This window comes from Danio rerio, chromosome 1 (genome assembly GCF_049306965.1).
Source record: "Danio rerio strain Tuebingen ecotype United States chromosome 1, GRCz12tu, whole genome shotgun sequence".
NCBI lineage: Eukaryota > Metazoa > Chordata > Actinopteri > Cypriniformes > Danionidae > Danio > Danio rerio.
The window spans coordinates 51,795,001-51,815,778 of record NC_133176.1 but is presented as its reverse complement, the minus strand read 5'-3'; the positions used below and the strand labels follow the sequence as shown (position 1 = coordinate 51,815,778).

The following is a 20,778-nucleotide window of genomic DNA, read 5'->3' as shown; positions in this document are numbered from 1 at the left end:
AGTAACTATTTCAGCACATTTTAAGTAAGTAGTCTAAACAAACAACAAACATCTTTTTTGTGTGTATGGGTACAGAATCAGCAAGTTTCTATTTAAAGTGTACAGAATATTACAACTTTATTGGCCATTACTATCAGAAACATCCATACGGGTTGAGGAATGCCTTGTAAAGCCCTGCTTAACAATGCTTGACCCTGGAAAGTGTATTACTTTCAAATGTCCCTACTGTAAAAGATACTTGTTGTGACACGTCCTTGTCATGTAAGCCTAATTAGACTCTGCTCTTTCGGGCTTAGAGATAATTATGCCTTTAAGGATAAAGCAAATAGGTAAAAAAAAAATGTCAAACCGTTCCCTTTGGGATGTTTCCGACACGTCGTCTCTTTTTACGCTGACGAAATTACGTTCAGTGTCGCCTCGGGTAAAAGCTGCTCTTTACTTCTTCGTCAGGTTCATCTTTCTCACCTTGAAAATCTGCAAGTGCTACTCACTAGGTGCCTTCCTTTTAAATGTCAGTGGACTTCGAAGTAAACTTCACTAGATATTACACAATCTTAAGGCATTGAAATTGATAAAGGGAATAATGGAGTATTGAAACATCACTTTGCAGAAAGTAGAGATTGGTGAAACTTACCCTCGAGTTATTGTGCATCAGAGATATTTAAACTGAAGCAATGGGATACTCCCTTCCAAACATCCATTACTTTAAGCATTAATAATAATAATAATAATATAAATAATGTCCTATTGATCAATAGCCCTAAAACTAAAATGCTCTAGTAGCTACTGATCATTAGCCTTAAAACCAATCAAACACCTTAAATAAATAATGGTTGATAGCCTAAGACCAGTCAATCCCCTAGTAAGTAGAACTCAATGCCCTAAAACCAATACAAACACCCTAGTAGCTAATGATCAATGCCTTAAAAGCACTAGTAACTAGCAATCAATCCCCTAAAACCACTCAAAAACCCTAATAAACTACCGATCAATAACCTAAAACCACTCAAACACCCAAGCAAATAACAATAAATCCCCAAAATAAATCAAACACCCAAGTAACTAATGATCAATGCCCTAAAACCACTCAAACGACCTAGTAAGTACTGATAAATGCCATAAAACCTCTCAAACACCCTAGTAACTAATGATCAATCCCATAAAACCACTCAAGCATCCTAGTAACTAACGCTTGATGCCCTTAAACCAATCAAGCATCCTAGTAACTAACGCTTGATGCCCTTAAACCAATCAAGCACCCTAGTAACTAACGCTCAATGCCCTTAAAGCACTTAAAACACCCTAGTTACTAATGACCAATGCCATAAAATTGCACAACACCCTAGTTAATAACAATCAATGCCCTAAAATCACTCAATCACCCTATTAACTAATGATCAATACCATAAAATCACTCAAACACCCTAGTAACTCACAATTGATACTTCAAAACCACTCAAACACTCTAGTAACTAACGATCAATGTCACAAAACCACTCAAACACCATTATAAATGCCATAAAACTACTCAAAAACCTTAGTAACTAATGATCAATGCCCTAAAACCAATACAAATACCCTAGTAACTAGCAATCAATGCCCTGAAAACCAATACAAATGCCCAATGAACTGGCAATCAATGCCATAAATCTTCCCAAAAACCCTAGTAACTAATAATCAGTGCTCTAAAACCACTCCCAGTACTGTTTTCCATCATCCGCTGTGTAAAACATTTGCTGGATAAGTTGGCTGTTCATTCCGATGTGGCAACCCCTGATAAATAAAGGGACTAGGCCAAAGGTGTGTGTATATATATATATATATATATATATATATATATATATATATATATATATATATATATATATATATATATATATATATATATATATATATATATTTTTTTTTTTTTTTTTTTTTTTTTTTAATTATTATTATTATTATTTTATTAATATTAAACTACTAGTTTTACACATGTATATATAAGTAAATGATACTTAAAAAAAAAAAAAAAACTTTTTGAAGGGCATTTGAGGCAAGCGCATCCCATAATGCTTAATGTCTTGGATATTAATTGTGAGAATTATTTTAATCAGACATCGTGAAGTTTAGGTTGTGAATTTTGTAAAGCTTTTGAAACTGTAGTTATTGGACTCAAGCGTCAGTCTGACCTGCTCCAGATCCTCCTCAGTTTGTTTCCTGCCATTCGATTGGTTCCTTGGTGGAAGCAGGAAGAGTTCGGCAGCGGTCGGGATGCCTGGAAAAACTGCCACCAGCAGCTGCTCTTCCGGTACGTCAGCGACCTGGACACAAAACGCCAATAATTACATACAGCTCAATGATTTATATCTCACTGTCTCCCAACATTTATGAGGTATACATTCATTTTAAACGAGGCTGATGGCTTCCAGTAAATCTTGTTTGATTTATAACCCGAATGAATCTCCAGCCCAGACGCAAACGTGCAAGGTCAGTAAAGTCCAAACCTCTATATATTGTTCTCCTTTTTGACAGTGTTTTCTGTAAGTTACCGCAAAAATACAATAAAATGTCTAACAGTGTATGTTGAGTTGCATTTGCAGCCATTATTATTGTGCAATTATTAACAGCTTATTTGCAAACCCTGGCAATGGCCATGAGTGGTCACACACACACTGAATTCCAAGCAGAAAAAAACTCAATGAATATCTCTGTCAGGAAGCCACTACAAAATGTAAAGGCTGCCCCCAAGCCAATACAAAAAAAATAAATAAATAAAAAAATCCCACCATGTGATGCTCGCTAAAGGCCATTTCCCTCATAAAGAGGAAATCTTCCGACCTCAAGTAAATAATCGTTGTTTTATCTGGTACCTCCACGCACACAGGGCTCAACCTGTAATAAGACAATAGCTCCAGAACAGGCAGACGGCCTAAGCATAATTTACAATGAGCTATGTGTCCAGAGCCGAAGCGGTCTTACAAAATCGATACTCCGAGTCTAAGTTTGTCCTGCAATATCGGAGAAAGAAAAAACCCTGGGGCTCATTGAAGGATTCGGGCCTATATGCGCGACGTGCTGCTGATATTCCTAATGATTAATGCGCATCTCCAACCTTTACTTCACCGGATTGAACACACACACACACTCCTGCTGGTTGAATTAAAGTCCAAGAAGGCAATTAAGACAGCAAAAAGAGAGACGTAACATTGCGGTGCTCTTAATTACAGCCTGCTAATGGCTTAAGAGTCGTCGTTGTAATTAAACGGCTTAATGTCAAAACATTTCCTTTCGCAGAACTGCGGAATAACAATAAAAAGGCACAGATGCAATAATAGATTATTGCCGAGTTGATAAAGAGACGTTGTTTAAACATCTGTTGTTTTGTTTGCTGTCATTGTAGTTCATCTTTGTCTGTTTAAGTCGATTCCTGCTCAGCTGTGTGTTATATCGACTCGAAATGAAAATTAATTTAACGCAACACTTCTGTTTATTCACAACTTGATTCGATATATACAGTTAAAGTCAAATTGTTAGCTCTCCTGTGAACTCATATAATTACCAAATGATGTTTAACAGAGCAAGGAATTCACAGTATTTCCTATATTTTTTTCTGCTGTATAAAGAATTCCTTATTTGTTTTATTTCGGTTAGAATGAAAACAGCTATAATTTTTTAAAACTATTTTAAGGTCAATATTATTAGCCTCTTCAAGCATTATCAAAGACTATAGAATACACAAGACGTGTCACTCGTATAGTTTTGAATAGGGAAAAGTGTAACAGTCAATATAGCGAATGAAGCCCCGCCTACTAGTACCACAGTTTGGTGGTCAACAAACGCACTGGAATCTCAGCAAATACTTGCTTCACAGACATAAGAAATATCTCTAAATAAAGCTTGAAATTTTTACTTTTAAATGATTCAACTAGACTTGAAAACAAAAGGTTTTGGGTTTTGTAATCTGTATGAAACTAATGTTAGGTACAGTCCATCCTGTCAAACGCACATCACATGACAGCAACTACTCGAACGCATACAAACTTGCAAACAAAGAGTGGCTGTCATTTCTGGAGGAGATTCGCCATCAAGACCAAGTTGTGGGTTACTTCAAAAGACCAGCACGATCTGACAAAGCATTATTCAGAGGATGATGTGCTGTGTCCTAATTCGCATACTATCCATCCTAAATAGTATTCGAAAATAGAATTAGTATGTCCCAAACTATAGTATGTTGAAAAGAGTATGCCAGAGGTTCCCGGATGGTTTACTATTTCTGGTAAAAATTTGAAGTGTTGAAGTGTCCATACTCTAACCACTGATATTGCCCACAGTACATTGCGAGTTGGACGTGAATATGATTAGAACTACAAAGTCGTGTAAAGAGACAAAAAAAAAACTACAAACATGGCAGATGCACGACACCAACCGTCAAGTAGAGAGGCTTTGGTTAAGTTGTTTGAATGACAATTAAAATCTAGCCTGGAAAATATTTAATTAATTAATTAATTAAATTAATTTAATTATTATTCTTGTCATATTTCATCTGCAACAACAATGTGAACTCATATCAAGATATGTTTGAACATTAACTTCTGAATGCATAATTATCCAAAGAAGACCTGAGGAGATTTCTCTGCATGAGAGACTCGCGAATGGCAGATTACCCTGCTGTTGTTTCTCCAATAAGGTAGATAATTAAATATGAAAGAAATGTGGATGATGTGTTGATGATTATCAGGGGATGTATATAGCAACATAACGCTCTGTTGACGAGGAAGTAGTATCTCCCAAAGCTTGCATTCTCTTCTGTTACACACTCAAAAGTATAGACTTTTCCTTCACAAAAAGAGCATACACTTTTAAGGTGTAATAAAAGTGTGCAAATTGGGATGCAGCAATTGTGTAAAACGGCCTTAAATGAGCATATCAAACACCCTAGTAACTAACGACCAATGGCCTAAAACCAATCAAACATCCAGCTAACTAACTAATGATCAATGCCCTAAAAGCACTCAAACACCCTAGTAATTAATGATAAATGCCCTCAAACCACTCAAACACCCAAGTAACTAGCAACCAATGCCCTAAAACCTGTCAAACACCTTAGTAATGAATTATTAATGCCTTAAAATCACTCAAACACCCTATAACTAATGATCAGTGCCCTAAAACCACTCAAAAACCCTATTAACTTATGATCAATGCCCTAATACCACTCAAACACCAGAGTAACTAACAATCAATGGCCTAAATACACTCAAATACCCTAGTAACTAGCAACCAATGCCCTGAAATCACTCAAACACCCTAGTAACTAGCGATCAATGCCCCAAAAGCACTCAAACTCCTTAGTAACTAATGATCAATGCCTTAAAAGCACTCAAACATCCTGGTAACTAATGATCAATGATATATATATATATATATATATATATATATATATATATATATATATATATATATATATATATATATATGTATGTATAGTGCTGTAAAAGCAATTCATTGTTGTCATCTTTACAGGGATTATCCATTGTGCATTGTAAGTCAATTCGTCTAAAAGTTGTACAGTTTGTGGAGAGTTATTATAAAGGGACACATTTTGCACAGCATGGGTTGGCTTTTTTTGCCGTGCAGAAGTGTGGTGTGCTCACGCTGGGAGTTCATATTAGGTAAATATGTCTGCATGTGGTGCAAATGGAAATGCCGTACTTCCTGTAACAGAAATATACTTTCACCTCTATGAAGATGAAAGTCTTCGTGCTGCTGGAGGAACCCCTCATACATTAGCACAACATATATACATTCATGTTCATAAGTTCAGGGTTGCTGAGATATATATATTTTTTTTTTTACATTTTAGAGATGTTTCAGTATGTTCAGCAAGGCAAGGGTAAAACAATCATTTTAAATAAGGCATTAAAATGATTGTTTTATTTAAATAAATTTAGCCTTAAATGTATCAAATTTTGCTTTCTATTTTTGTGTGATTTGACCTTTCATAAAAATATCAATATCATGATTTTTTGGTTAAAATATTTAGCATTATTATTATTATTATTATAATTATTATTAGTAGTAGTTGTAGTAGTAGTAGTAGTAGTAGTATTAGTATGTTTTTTTATTAAAATTGTTGTGGCTGTCTATAATTTGTATATAATAATGTATATTTATTTAAATGAGAGTGTATTTATTTAATATGGGTTATTAAGCATAACAATATTGCAAAAACACCCAAAAATGTTTTATCAAATATATTTCAATCTTAAAATATCCTAACACAAACAGTACTGCTGACAACACAAACTAACTTTGCCATCTAAATAAACATAAACAAAGAACACTGACCCGCACACTTACCAAATCTGTAGAGACAGGACAATCAACACGAGCTAGAACTGCATCTTTTTTTTAAAAGAAGACGATAAATCTGGATTTCACCATTTCCAGATGCGAAAAGCTCTTGGGTAAAAAATGTTCCCTACAGACGTATTGTTGTCATGTGTTAGTAATCCACACGTGAGTCCAGCTGGGACTAGCAGGGAATTGAAAACAAAACCTTCATTGCGGCACATTTATAAATGCAACACTGAGAACCCATGTCTCCGAACTATTCTTCTTCCACTTGTTTTAATTACGATTGGCAACACAACGTGGTGTTTCTCTGCCATCTGAACACTGTAACAGGTAAAAACAGTCTTCGAAGCTTTCATGCATATTAATGAAGTTGCACCTCATGCTGATTGGCAGTCTGGAAAGACTTGGAAGTCTTTCTCATGAATTAATGCTGAAAGCTTAAAGACGTCATGTTGTACTCGCCGGTATAGACATCCAGTCTACACACTGGAATACATGCAAGGATCTAATCGCCGTGACGTAGCTTCAACATTTCTTTTCAAACACGAAGAATAAATTTGCACGAAATAACTCAAAAACAACCAAATTTTCACTATTTAGTGAAATATATGTGCCCTAATAGTGTTTTTAGCAGCGTTGGACACATATATGACTGTCAACATGTCAAAAAATGTGTTTTAGTGTTTTGTGACCTTTTAACGACGGCCCTACAACAGAAAAATTGCAATGAGAAAGTGTCTGTTAGGTTGCAATAACTGTCCCAAAACCCTTTTCCCAATATTTCGAACGAAATGCCTACTTTACTACATCCAATCAGCTCGCAGTAGAAAAATACAAACCACGCCCACTGTTTTCTTATTTATTTAATATTCCTTTTCTCTAGGAACTGCACCACAATACGAAAACAACAACAACAAAAATAAAACAATCACAGCTTCTGGTTCATGTGGACTTTTAAAGAGTCACTAAAAACTTACATACAACACCTTTAACCCCTGCTAATCTTCTCTTCTCCTCAGGCTGTTAGACAGCTTTCGGCCGCTGCACCAGAACACACAACCATCGCCTGCCCATCGCCTCAAACAGCCTTCTCAAATGAACCTTGACTTTGATTATGTCTGAGTCTCTCTCGCTCTCTTTTTAATACGCTGAGCTGTTTATCAGCGACCGTATGGATGAAGTGTATCTGCTTCCTCTAGGGCTCTACGGGATGCGCTTTAAATGCAGCAGGATAAATGAAAGGAACGGCTGAGAGAGAGTCTCTTTACCATGAGGGCTCAATATTAAACCATTAGACTTTGAACTTGATGTTGAAACAATGGTGTGGGGGAAAAGTTGAAGATGGTTGTACTTGTGGAGAAGTCTGGGTAAAGCCAGGGAAGGCAGACTGGCAGATAATGAGTGAGAAAAGGAGGGAGCGCATGTTGAAGACGAGCAGATCTGAGATCAGTCGCCTCTTTGTGCTGAGCGATCCTGGCCTTGTTCTCTACACTCTTGAGTTCAGGTTTAATTGTGATATTTAGGGAGGATTTTTTCTTTCTGGGTGCATGTCTGAAATAGAAATAGAATTTAAATAGCATGGTGAGAACAGTTTTTCTAAAGAAAAGGGGGGAAAATCACTTTAAACAAGCTTAAGCTGGTTGATTTAGCAGGTTTGGTTGATCTTTCTGATTTAACCACCCCACTAAAACAACTAAAAACATCTCTATCTTTAAAGCAAATTTAGCAGACCAGGATCTTCATGCATTATGCATTTTTTTTAATAAAACAAAATAAAATAAAATAGTAAAAAAAAATATATATATATATATATATATAAATAAAATAATTGGTTAATTATTAATTGAAAAATAGCTAAATTAAATAATAAAATAAATAAATGAATTAACTTATAAAAAATATTTAGTTAATTAATAAAAAAATTTAAAATATTTTTTTTAAAATTAAAATAAAGAAATAAACTAATTATTAAATAATAAAATACAATAAAGTAAAATAAAATAATTAGTTAAATAATTATTTAATTATAAAATATAAAAAAATAATAATTTCTTAATTAAAATAAATAAATTAACTAATTGGTTCAAAAATAAATAAAATAATAAGTCAATAAATTAATTCATAAAATAATAAAATTGAATAAATAAAAAAAAATTAAATAATTAGTTATTTTATTAAAATAAAATTAATAAATAAACTAATTAATAAAAAAATAATAATAATTAGTTTATTAATTCATATAAAATATTTAAAGAATTAAAACAATTAGTTATTTAGGTAATTAAAACAAGATAATTAAATTAATTAATTAACTAATTATTTTAAAATAAAATAAAATAAAATAAAATGATAGTTTGCACGCACCAAAAGTTGCTAAGGACTTTTATTTTAGCATGGTGATGTATTTTCAACTGAAAAGGAATATTAAGTATGGGGCAGAGTTTTCTTTTGTGTGCTCCTCTCATTTTTTACAGCAAAATAGTAGTTGGAGGGTCGTGGCTAAACTGCCCAAGCTGTCAAACTGATACTAATAAACAAAAATACTAAAAAGTTAAGAAAACACAATTTTAAATAAAAAAAGGAAGCTTTATTAGTCAATATAAAAAAATCAAATAAATAAATAAATAAAGCATGATGAAGTATTTCCAAAAGAAATAAAATATTGAGCATAGGGCGGGCTTTTGTTTTTTTGAGCTCTTCCTCTCATCTTTCACTCGCAGCAAAACAGTCGTTGGAGGACTGTGGCTATACAAATCTCAAGGTGTCAAAATGACATCATCAGAAAAAAACCTACCATTCCAGAGAGGAAGCAAGTGCTCAGATTTTGATTAAAGATTACCAAAACAAACATAAAGTGTTATAAAGTGTTATTTCATTGGTTTCACTAAAATTAATTATTCACTAAGATTAATTGGCCATCTTAGGACTAACAATATACTCTAGTAAAAATAAACCCATGCCCACTTTAAATGCTAAAACAGCATGCCATACAAACATACAAACACAAACACTAGGAGTGATCAAAATGGCAGGCCTTTTACATCAACACCAAACACCTCCAGGAAGACTGATGAACTTACTCACGCTGGGTGAACTTTACCGCCTAGCGATTCACAAGAAACATTATGCAAATCAGTTGACACCGCCTGATGGGTCAGTTTTGAGTGTTAGGTCAGTATTGGATACACTGAATGAGCTAATATGAGAGATTATATTAGCTGTCATTATTGGGGAAAATAAACACAAAAATCTCTTTAAGATGCAGTTTAATTCAGGCGGCTTTCTGCAGGCGCTAATGCTAATTGCACCAAAATAGGCGCTGAGTTTTGATATCTATAATAAGCCTAATTTACATATAAAGAACGTGTGTTTGTGCTGAATTGCAAGACAATGGCTTCATTTAAATACAGGCACGATGATATTGCAGTGCATTTAGTGCCTGATTAAATGGATTATATAATAAGATGACTTTTTTAACGGAATATGTCGAAAATGATGCAACTGTTGAGTGAATTTGTCCTTCTGTGTGATGAAAACACTGCAACTCCAAATTAATTTTCTTTATCAGTATTTCTTGACTTGTTTACCAGTGGATGTGTTTAAATATGAATATCATGATTTTTTTTTTCTTGTTTAAAGCATACATCAAAGAAAACATATTCCAGGGTAAATTGATCTTGTTTCGGAGCTGTTTGCGGTTCCCTGATGTGATGGAAGCTTTAATTGAAATGGTATTAAAATATGTATAGATATATCCTAATCAGTATTTCTTGTTGTGTTTTCTAGTGAACTTAATACATGCCAAAATTTCTTCTTAGTTGTAAGCGTGCATCAAGGAAAACACGAAGAAAAAACTAATTGCCAATGAGGTAAGCAATAAGATTTTTATTAAAATGATCCCGCTAAGCCAAATGCTGCAACTGAAGCTGTATTATTATAATCATAATCATAATAATAATAATAATAATAATAATAATAATAATAATAATAATAATAATGATAATAATAAAAATAATAATAATTATTATTATTATTATACATTTAATATAGGATTTATATGAAACCCAAACATAGATGACATTTTTTAAGCATATGTAATAAAACAATTTGTATAATGATAATAATAATAAAAATAATAATAATAATAGTAATAATAATAATGAACAAAAATACTAATAAGTTAAGTAAAGAAAATTTTAATAAAACATGTTTTTAGAGCAAAGTCTTTCTCGGATATAATGGAAGCTTTACTAGTCAATATTTTATTTAATAAACAGTAATTTAATATGCTAAAAGACATCATAATGTTGTAAGATGACTTCTACACAATGACAATACTTGAATTTATGACACTAATATTTAATTATAAATAAATTATATTACAGACAAAAGTTGCCATAGTGGTAGTGCAATACAATAAATGAATAATAATAAAAAATATGATTAAAAAAAAATCATTTAAAACATAATTTAAAAATCTAACTACCTGACAGAATATGCATTAAAGCAAAATTAATTTAAAAAGCATGAAAAAAATTATATATTATATAAATTTATATATATACACACACACATACACACACATATATACAGCTTTAAATGTATCTTATTTTAAACAATATCCAAACATTTATCTTATATTTGAATGAATAAATTTAAAATAAAAAACAAAAACGTAAAGCTACATATAATATATGTATCGTATTTTAACATTATTCAAACATGTATCTTAAATTTGAATGAAATATGTAACATCTACATTAAATTTTCTATTTGAATATCCGTCCATATAAACGGTCCATCAAATCAAGACGCCCGAATTGAATTTCCAATTACGACCACTCCATTCCTATTCCTGCTTATTTATCGAATGCAGATGTATGTCTTCAATTTCCAGCATTTACATTTATGTAGAGATTATTGTGTATTGCTGTACATCCTATGTGTATTAAGCTTTTAAACCTGCATTGGCACACTTTAGACCTGCTTTCAGCTGTTTATTTCAGTCTATTTCAGTTCCTCAAATTAGCAACACGCCAACAATGCGTCTTAACACACCTCCTTTTCAGACCAGCACACCCATGAGCACACAAAGTGGTGCAAATTGATTTGCTATTTAAACAATGTGGCGCAAAATAAGAAAATTAGGGTTGCGCTGGTCTGAAAAATAGCAACAAACCGCATCAAACAAGTAATGCATATTGCGCTGGGTGTATGAAAGGGCCCTTGTGTTTTTAGACAAAAAAAACAACTGAAAAGAAAAGTACAAGATGAAACAAAGAAAAAAAAATGACAAAGAACAAACCAAAAGACAAGAAGAAGTGCACACTTCTGACGGTGAACCCTGTGAACCACAGAGAAAAGAGAAACGATACTGGAAAAGCCTGGAAAAGCTGGCTAGAATAAATCCACACACTCACTTGAAGAACAGCCTTCTTAATTACGCGAGCCACATCCAGTCTCCACTCGGGGATGTCAGGGTTGGCCTCGTCCAGATTCGGAGAGAAAGATAAAAGCAGCGATTTGAAGAATTCTGTCACAGATGGAAGAGAGAAGCAGAGACAGACCCTTAATTCGGGATCTCATAAGATGGCCAACACCTTCTATCTGCCGTGATTTGTTCCAGATGATTTAGTCGAGCCGTAGCAGAGTTATCATTACTGACAGGTATAGAAAGGTTAGCGCTGATCACAAAAAATGATTACGGTCTATTTGGCAGTTGCCAGAAGGGAGGCTTTCTTATGACTGGCTCGTGGTGTCAAGAGACAATTTCCTGTAATTCGGAATGCTCAGAAACATCCGCTAATATATTCGATCAAGGTGAGGGTTATTTATAGATACACAGATATACACGTACATAATTGTTTGCAGCATTTAAATCAGCTAGCATGCTGAGTTCTGTTGTCAACATGATGGTGATGGAAGAGACATTTAGCAAATTACTGGGATAAAATTAGTTCTCGCTGATTTTAATTCTGTGGCTAGAGTTTTACAGAGCGCATTGTGAACAAATGAAATTATATTTATGTAATGATCTACATTAAATTTGACAACATTAAAATTGACATATTTATTTGCTTTGAATTAAACATGCAATACAAACTATTAGTCCTACCTCAGTTTTTGACAAAACCAAATGATAGCTGGATGAATAGAGGTGGGTATAATAATAATAATAATAATACTGCTACTGCTACTACTACTACTACTACTACTACTACTACTACTAATAATAATAATAATAATAATAATAATAATAATAATAATAATAATAATAATTTCTTACATTTATATAGCACTTTTCTGGACACTCAAAGTGCTTTACACATTTTTGGGGGGGAATCTCCTCGCCCACCACCAGTGTGCTGCATCCACCTTGATGATGCAATGGCAGCCATATTGTGCCAGACCGCCAGCTGACGGGTGGAGAGGGTTGAACCCCTATATACAATAGTTCTATATTTTTAACTAGGATATTTTTTTATAGTTTAAGAACAAAAATCTGTTTTTGTATATATATATATATATATATATATATATATATATATATATATATATATATATATATATATATATATATATATATATATATATATATATATATATATATATATATATATATATATATATATATATACACTAAAGTGTTGTTTAAAAATGTTCAACTTAATTTGTTTGTTTTAATTCAGCCCAAATAAATTGTTTACAACCAATTAACGTTAAAAAAAAAAAAAAAAAAAAAAAAAAAAAAAAAAAATATATATATATATATATATATATATATATATATATATATATATATATATATATATATATATATATATATATATATAGTTAATCCAAGGAATCATCTTTGAAAATTTTTTTTTAGTGTACAGTTGAAGTCAGAATTACTAGCCCCACTTTGAATTTTTTTCTCTTTTTTAAATATTTCATAAATGATGTTTAGCAGAGCAAGGAAATTTTCACAATATGTCTGATAATATTTCTTTCGTCTGGAGAAAGTCTTATTTATTTTATTTCGGCTAGAATAAAAGCAGTTTTACATTTTTTTAGAAAAAGTTTTAAGGTTAAAAATGATTAGCCCCCTTAAGCTATAGATTTTTTTCGATAGTCCATAAAAGAAACCATCGTTATACAATAACTTGCCTAATTACCCTAACCTGCCTAGTTAACCTAATTATAATAACCTTAGTTAAGCCTTTAAATGTCACTTTAAGCTGTATAGAAGTGTATTAAATATATCTAGTAAAATATTATTTACTGTCATCATGGAAAGATAAAATAAACCAGTTATTAGAAATGAGTTATTAAAACTATTAGGTTCAGAAATGTGTTAAAAAAGACTTCTCTCCGTTAAACAGAAATTAAGGAAAAGCTAAACTAATAATCCCGCTGGGTTGCCACAACTGTGTGTAACAGGGGGTCTTATAATTCTGACTTCAACTGTATATATATATATATATATATATATATATATATATATATATATATATATATATATATATATATATATATATATTTATAGAGTTAATTATTATATTATTGGTATTGTAACAGATGCTAATACTAAAACTAGCATTTTCGCAGGATTTATCTTTAAAGTAAAACATTAGGTTAATAATTTTTCACAAATTGCAACATTAACTTATGAAAAAAAATTCTGCTTAAGTTAAACTGGTTTAGAAGTATTTAGTGGTAGAAATTACTTGAACAGTACAAAGAAAGCAAACAAACAAGACCCCTTTGTTTATTTAACTTTTTTATATTATTAAACATACCATAATTCACATATTCATATGATTTTTAAAACAATATAAAAATAAATTTATGAATGAATGAATGATTGATTGAATGAATATGCGAACAAATGAACAAACGAATGAATGAATGAATGAATGAATGAACGAATGAATGAATGAATTCTCACCCTGTATTGCGATTGTTCTGCTGTCCTGCAGTATTGAGTCTCCCGATGAGACCTGAACAGTCACAGTGGACATGCCCTCGCTGCTGAATGTGTGGGAAATGCTGCTGTCCAGCGTTACTATTGGCTAATAGCACAAACACGGCAAACACAAAACCAAAATCAGTCAAAATGCAACACTAAAGCACATAGAAAACCCTGTCTGTGAGAAACAACTTAGCTAAGTGCTAAGAAAGCTATCAAAATATTATACATTTGTACAGATGTACTATTTCAAGGTCAAATCAACAGCAAAGCTATGAACAGGTGACCAAAGATTTTCATAATACACAATGAAATAAGCAAAAAAAAAAGCGGACTAAAATAAATTAGCTAAAAACGAATAAGCTAAAAATAAATAGCGGCATCTGCTTCATTGATGTTTTCTGGAGAACAAGCATCAACTAAAGAACACATCCTAAACTAAATACCACAAAAAAATGACAAGAACAAGAGCTACATTATTAACGGTTCATCGCTCCGCTTATGTTTATCTTCCACCGTAAAATGTCTCGAAGGCCTTCGCCCAACAAAGCAAGGCAGAAAATCTGTAATTAGGAGCCGGTTGTACCTCAGTGCTGTTCCCCAGCCACCAGAAATAGGTGAGCGTTCTGAAATGAGAAGGCCAGACCACTGCCGTCAGGTTCACCTCCTTATTCTTAATGACCACATATGGAGCCAACAGCTGAATATGCTCCACAGGGCCTGAAACACACACAAGAGCACACACATAGACATATATAGTCAAAGAAGGAATAGCAAATAGGCAAAAGTGTTCAAAATAAATAAGTAAATAAATATATTTTTCATTTTTTAAGCCAATGGGTTGAGTAACTAGACAGAGTGCAATAAAACCCAAGCGGAACACAGGGGTCTTGAGACCTGTTTTTAAAAGATTGAGTATTTTTAACTTGGCACAGCATTTTCAAATGGTGGGATGCTTCAAAAAAATGAAAAATACAGCCCAGAAGTTAGTCAGCATGTATACGGATGAAATGGGGGTGTTTTAAAGAGGATGGATTCAAATGAGCTAGTTTTCCGGAAGTTTTGCTGGGCTAACTGTTTGAAGCACAACATGCCAACTGCACTAGCACTAAAAAGTGTGTAGAAGCATAGATATCGTTATGGGTTACACTATTAAATGTATGCAAATAAGCTTTTGCTGAGCCTTTATTTGCTCACAATTAAACATTAAACATTACTAAATTATAATTTATCACAAAAAATTACTTGTTGTTATTTTCTAAGAAGATACAGTAAAAAAAATCACCTTATTGTTTTTTTTTTTTTTTGAATCAAATAAACTTTTCTAGTCATCTCAAGTTATTTAAATCAAACTTCAATTCAATTCATGGTTATTTCTACAGCGCTTTTACAATGTAGACTGTGTTAAAGCAGCTTAACATAGAAGTTCTAGTAAATTGAAACTGTGTCAGATCCGTTTTCAGAGCTGATGTTCAGTTTAGTTCAGTTCAGTGTGGTTTAATTTTCACCGCTGAAAGTCCAAACACTGAGAGAGCAAATCCATCGATGAGCAGCTCCACAAGTCCCAAACCAAGCAAGCCAGTGGCGACAGTGGAGAGGACACAAAGATATTTGCACTCATGACTTTTAGTCATTTAATTTTTTTACAGTATACGTAGCTTAGTTTATAAGATTAATGGCTCCAGTTTCAAATAGTGATTCACTGATTCACTCATTCAAATAATTCATTCCAAACGGCCAATTTATTAGAAAACAAAACAGTAGCTGATTCTGGAATCCCCTAGTAGTCTGGCACATCTAGAAAAAGAAAAAGTGTGTTCTATATAGTACTAATGTGAAAAAAAATGTGTTGAACAAATCTCTCTGTTAAACAGCAATTGGGAAAAAAATAAACAGGGGGTCTTATAATTCTGACTTCAACTGTATATATATATATATATATATATATATATATATATATATATATATATATATATATATATATATATATATGGATGGATGGATGGATGGATGGATGGATGGATGGATGGATGGATGGATGGATGGATGGATGGATGGATGGATGGATGGATGGATGGATGGATAGATAGATAGATAGATAGATAGATAGATAGATAGATAGATAGATAGATAGATAGATAGATAGATAGATAGATAGATAGATAGATAGATAGATTCATCCAGATGCATTGGAAAATCATGTTTTAGTTTGAATAAACTGCTCACTGAGATAATACAAAGAGAACGCACATCTCTCCACTCCACCATCAGTGTGCATGGATGATGCAACGGCCGCCACAGGACAATGGCGCCAGTGCGCTCACCACACACCAGCTATTGGTGGAGTGCAGAGACAGTGAGAGAGCCAATTCAGTGGATGGGAATGAGTGGAAGGCCATGAACGGAAAGAGCCTATGGAGGGATTTTGGCCAGGACACCAGGGTTACAATCTAACTTTTTGCGAGAAGTGTCATGGTATTTTTAATGACCACAGAGAGCCAGGACCTTGGATTAACGTCTCATCCAAAAGACAGCGCTCACTGACAGTATAGTGTCCCCTTCACTATACTGGGGCAGTAGGACACACACAGACAGCAGGCTGAGCAACTTTGTTTTCCTATGTGGGATCCCATTCAGCTACTGACCAGGCTCAGGCCTGCTTAGCTTCAGTAAGTAACCAGTCTTGTGCTACAGGGTGATATGGCTGTGGACATTTTCAAGAACATTTTCAAAAAGTCTAAAAGGCTTAAAAAGAAAGAAAGAGTGGGACAGATTACTAAAAAAAACTGACAAAAAAGTGATTTTACATTAATGGATGTATGACGCAAACCTCCCATAGAGGTCACTTTCACAACCAAACAGTTTTCAATTCTGTGAATATGCGTGGCCGACTTGAAAATGATAGAAATCTGCATGAGAAACCTTTTCCTTTATGCAAATCTCCGCATTTGCAGATTCCTATTGGTCATTTATTTATTTATTTTTATCTGAGCTGTACTATTCGTCCTTCCCCAGCTGCAATTTTAGCTCATTTAAATGGTTCGACCAATTCCTTTTTCTGTAAGTAATTGAATAAGTCAGCTTTATTCTTTACCGCACATCAGAAAATAAAAGTTGGACCCAATTGCTCTCATCTGATCACAAGTGCCCACCCACTGTTTATTTGTGAAAAGTGGAGATAAAAGCTGTAATTAAGCACCGCAGTCGACTACACCTGCAGAGACGGAGGACTCGTGCAGATTTTGGCAGACAGACAGTATGAAAGTCACCTACCAAGTGCATCGTGCACATTATGTTGTGTGTGTGTTTAAGAGATGTTTATTCAAAGATTGCAAAGCAGTGTCTTGTCTCGACTGGCTGGGTGGTTGCCAGTTTATCTGTTTATTTAAAAAAAGAGTGTATTTAACAGAACCGACAAGACGGTCTCTGAGCGTTTGTATTATTTTAGCTAAACAGAGTGCAGCGTTGATTCATAATTGGGTTAATTAGAGGAATTATGCTTTTTGTTGCATTTTTAATAAGTGTGTTTTTTCTTTCTTAATATCAACACATCGTTACATAAGAGGTAAAAAAAAAACTTATCTAAAAAATAAGCACTTTTTGGTGTTAAATGTGCATTTTAGAGTGTCTTAGTTTAAAAAATAAATTAAAATGTAAATACACACATACATATATATATACATCTATATACATATATAAATAATAATTATAATTTTTTATGAAAATCTGTGCATTTTAGAGTGTCTTAGTTTAAAAAATAGATTAAAATGTATATATATATATATATATATATATATATATATATATATATATATATATATATATATATATATATATATATACATATATAAATATAATTTTTTTATGAAAATCTTCATGTCCAAATTTACTAGAATAAAAAAAAAATTAAATGGATGAAAAAAATCATAATAAATTAATTAAATTAATTAAAATATTAAATTAATTAAACTTAATATTATATATAATATTATATATATATATATATATATATATATATATATATATATATATATATATATATATATATATATATATATATATATATATATATATATATATATATATAAACAATAAATAATAATAATAAATAAATATATAAATAGATAACATTAATTAATTCAATAATAAAATAAATGGTATATCTAAATAAATGAACAAACGGACACACACGCGCACACACACACACACACACACACACACACACACACACATACACACACACACACATATATATATATATATACCTTAAATCAAGAAATAACATAATATAAATACAAATACAAATAACAAAAATCATAATCCTTTGATATAAACAGTGTTGGGTAAGCTACTTTTAAAAAAGCAACAGATTATAAATTGCGGATTACTACTAGACAATTTTAGTTTTTACACTCAATCAAATTAATGTCTGAATTTCCACTTAAACAAGCAATCACTCTTGTCAGCATCCATTTCAGCTCCAGCAATTTAAAAGTGCATGCTTATTAACTAATGTTGCCGTGGAAAATGTTATTTAAAGGAAGCTTTTTTCTATACAATATACTGAAAAGCAGGTAATGCTATACTATAACTATCTATAGTTCTTTTTTATTATTATTAATTTTTAGGGGTTTTCACCTTTATTGACAGGACAGTGGAGATTAACAGACAGGAAAGTATGGGGAGCAAACGACCTCGAGCCGAGAATTGAACTTGGGTCGCCGTGAGCACCTGAGTGCTAAATGTCAATGCATTAACCACTAGGCTTTTGGCACTGACTTAACTAACTATATTTTTAACGCAAGTAACACAATTAAATTGACTTTAGTAACTGTAATCGGATTACACAAATGTAATATGTAATTTGTTACATTACTCCGTTCCTGAGAAATGTAATTGGAATACAGTAACGCGTTACTGAGATACATGCTACACCCAACTCTTGATATAAATATCTAAAGATATTTATCTAAGAATGAATAAATAAATAAATAAATATTATAGATAAATGAATAAATAAGTAAATAAATAAAATTCATTAGTTAATTAAATGAATTATAAATTTTCCCCCAATTTCTGTTTAAGAGAGAGAGAATTTTTTCAATACATTTCTAAACATTATAATTTTAATAACTAATTTCTAATAACTGATTTATTTTATCTGATTTATTTGCCATGATGACAGTAAATAATATTTGACTAGATATTTTTCAAGACACTTCTATACAGCTTAAAGTGACATTTAAAGACTTAACCAGGTTAATTAGGGTAACTAGGCAGGTTAGGGTAATTTGGGAAGTTATTGTATATAGTAATGGTTCGTTCTGTAGCCTTATGAAAAAAAATAGCTTAAAGAGGCTAATTTTAACCTCATTTTTTTTTTCTTTTATTCTAGCCGAAATAAAACAAATAAGACTTTCTCTAGAAAAAAAAAAAAAAATATATATATATATATTATCAGACATGTGATAATTCAAATGAATGAATGAATGAATAAATAAAATAATAATTAAAATAAATAAACAAATTAATTCATTAATTAAATGAACGATGTAAAGAAATAAATGAATGAACGAACAAACGAAATGAACGAACAAATTAATATTTTAATAAATAAAAAAATAAAATAAAGAAACAACAGATATCTTGGATGTTTCAGATAAAAATCTAAAGATCTTTAGATATAAGGATCTAAAGATATTTATCTAAGTATGTATAAATAAATAAATGAATATATAAATAAATCTTTGGTAAGCAGTTTCAATATTTCCCCTGGACATTCACTACAGAAAGTATATAACAAATGCAATACAACACAAATAAAGAAAATAGCTTCCAGCATCAGAACGTACATGTCACGTGCAGATAAAGGGAGGATGTGTCGAACCCGAGGCTGTTCTCGGCCAGTGCTGTGACCCTGAAGATGCCGGCGCTGCGGTACACGTGTTTGATGCCCTCCTGCGTCCAGCTCAGGTTGGAGTAGGACACCGCTGTTCCATCTCCAAAGTCCAGCTGAATGTTGGTCCTCATGGAGTCACCCTAAAAAAACCATGCCAAGTCAAGTCTAATTATTACAACAACTCTTTAGCACAGTTTTCTTAATCAGTGCGTCTGGCAGCTGAGACCAAAAACAGCTGCGGGTAACGTCACTGTTCTGTTTACACAGACACCGTCCCATCTGTTTCACACTCACAAAACACTGCTTTCAGTTCATTCTGATGTTAATCTGACTGTATTATAGGAAATGCAGGGGAGGTTCTAGGGCAGCCAGTTTTGATCCGTGACATTTGAAAATATTGGTATAATTGTGGAATATTGGATTAGTGAAAAATAAATTTACAAAAATAAATGAATAAAAAAATTTGGACTAAAAAAAGAGGAACAAATTGTTAAAATGTGGAATAATGGATTATGCATTTGCAAAAAACAGATAAGATAAAATTGGATGTAAAACAATGGAATAATTAGTCAATGAAAAATGCATTTAC

General features: G+C 32.2%; 1 protein-coding gene across 1 annotated transcript in view; it reads right to left on the bottom strand.

The window, feature by feature from the left end:
• The window catches only part of sorcs3a (sortilin related VPS10 domain containing receptor 3a), a 412,976-nt gene that overhangs the window by 16,638 nt on the left and 375,560 nt on the right, over window positions 1-20,778 (bottom strand). The window contains exons 19-23 of the mRNA XM_021477188.3: window positions 20,143-20,329; window positions 14,877-15,010; window positions 14,270-14,393; window positions 11,760-11,872; window positions 2,172-2,303 (exon numbers count right to left, since the gene is read on the bottom strand). Of these exons, the coding sequence (XP_021332863.2) occupies window positions 2,172-2,303; window positions 11,760-11,872; window positions 14,270-14,393; window positions 14,877-15,010; window positions 20,143-20,329 (690 nt within the window). The remainder of the gene's footprint in view (window positions 1-2,171; window positions 2,304-11,759; window positions 11,873-14,269; window positions 14,394-14,876; window positions 15,011-20,142; window positions 20,330-20,778) is intronic.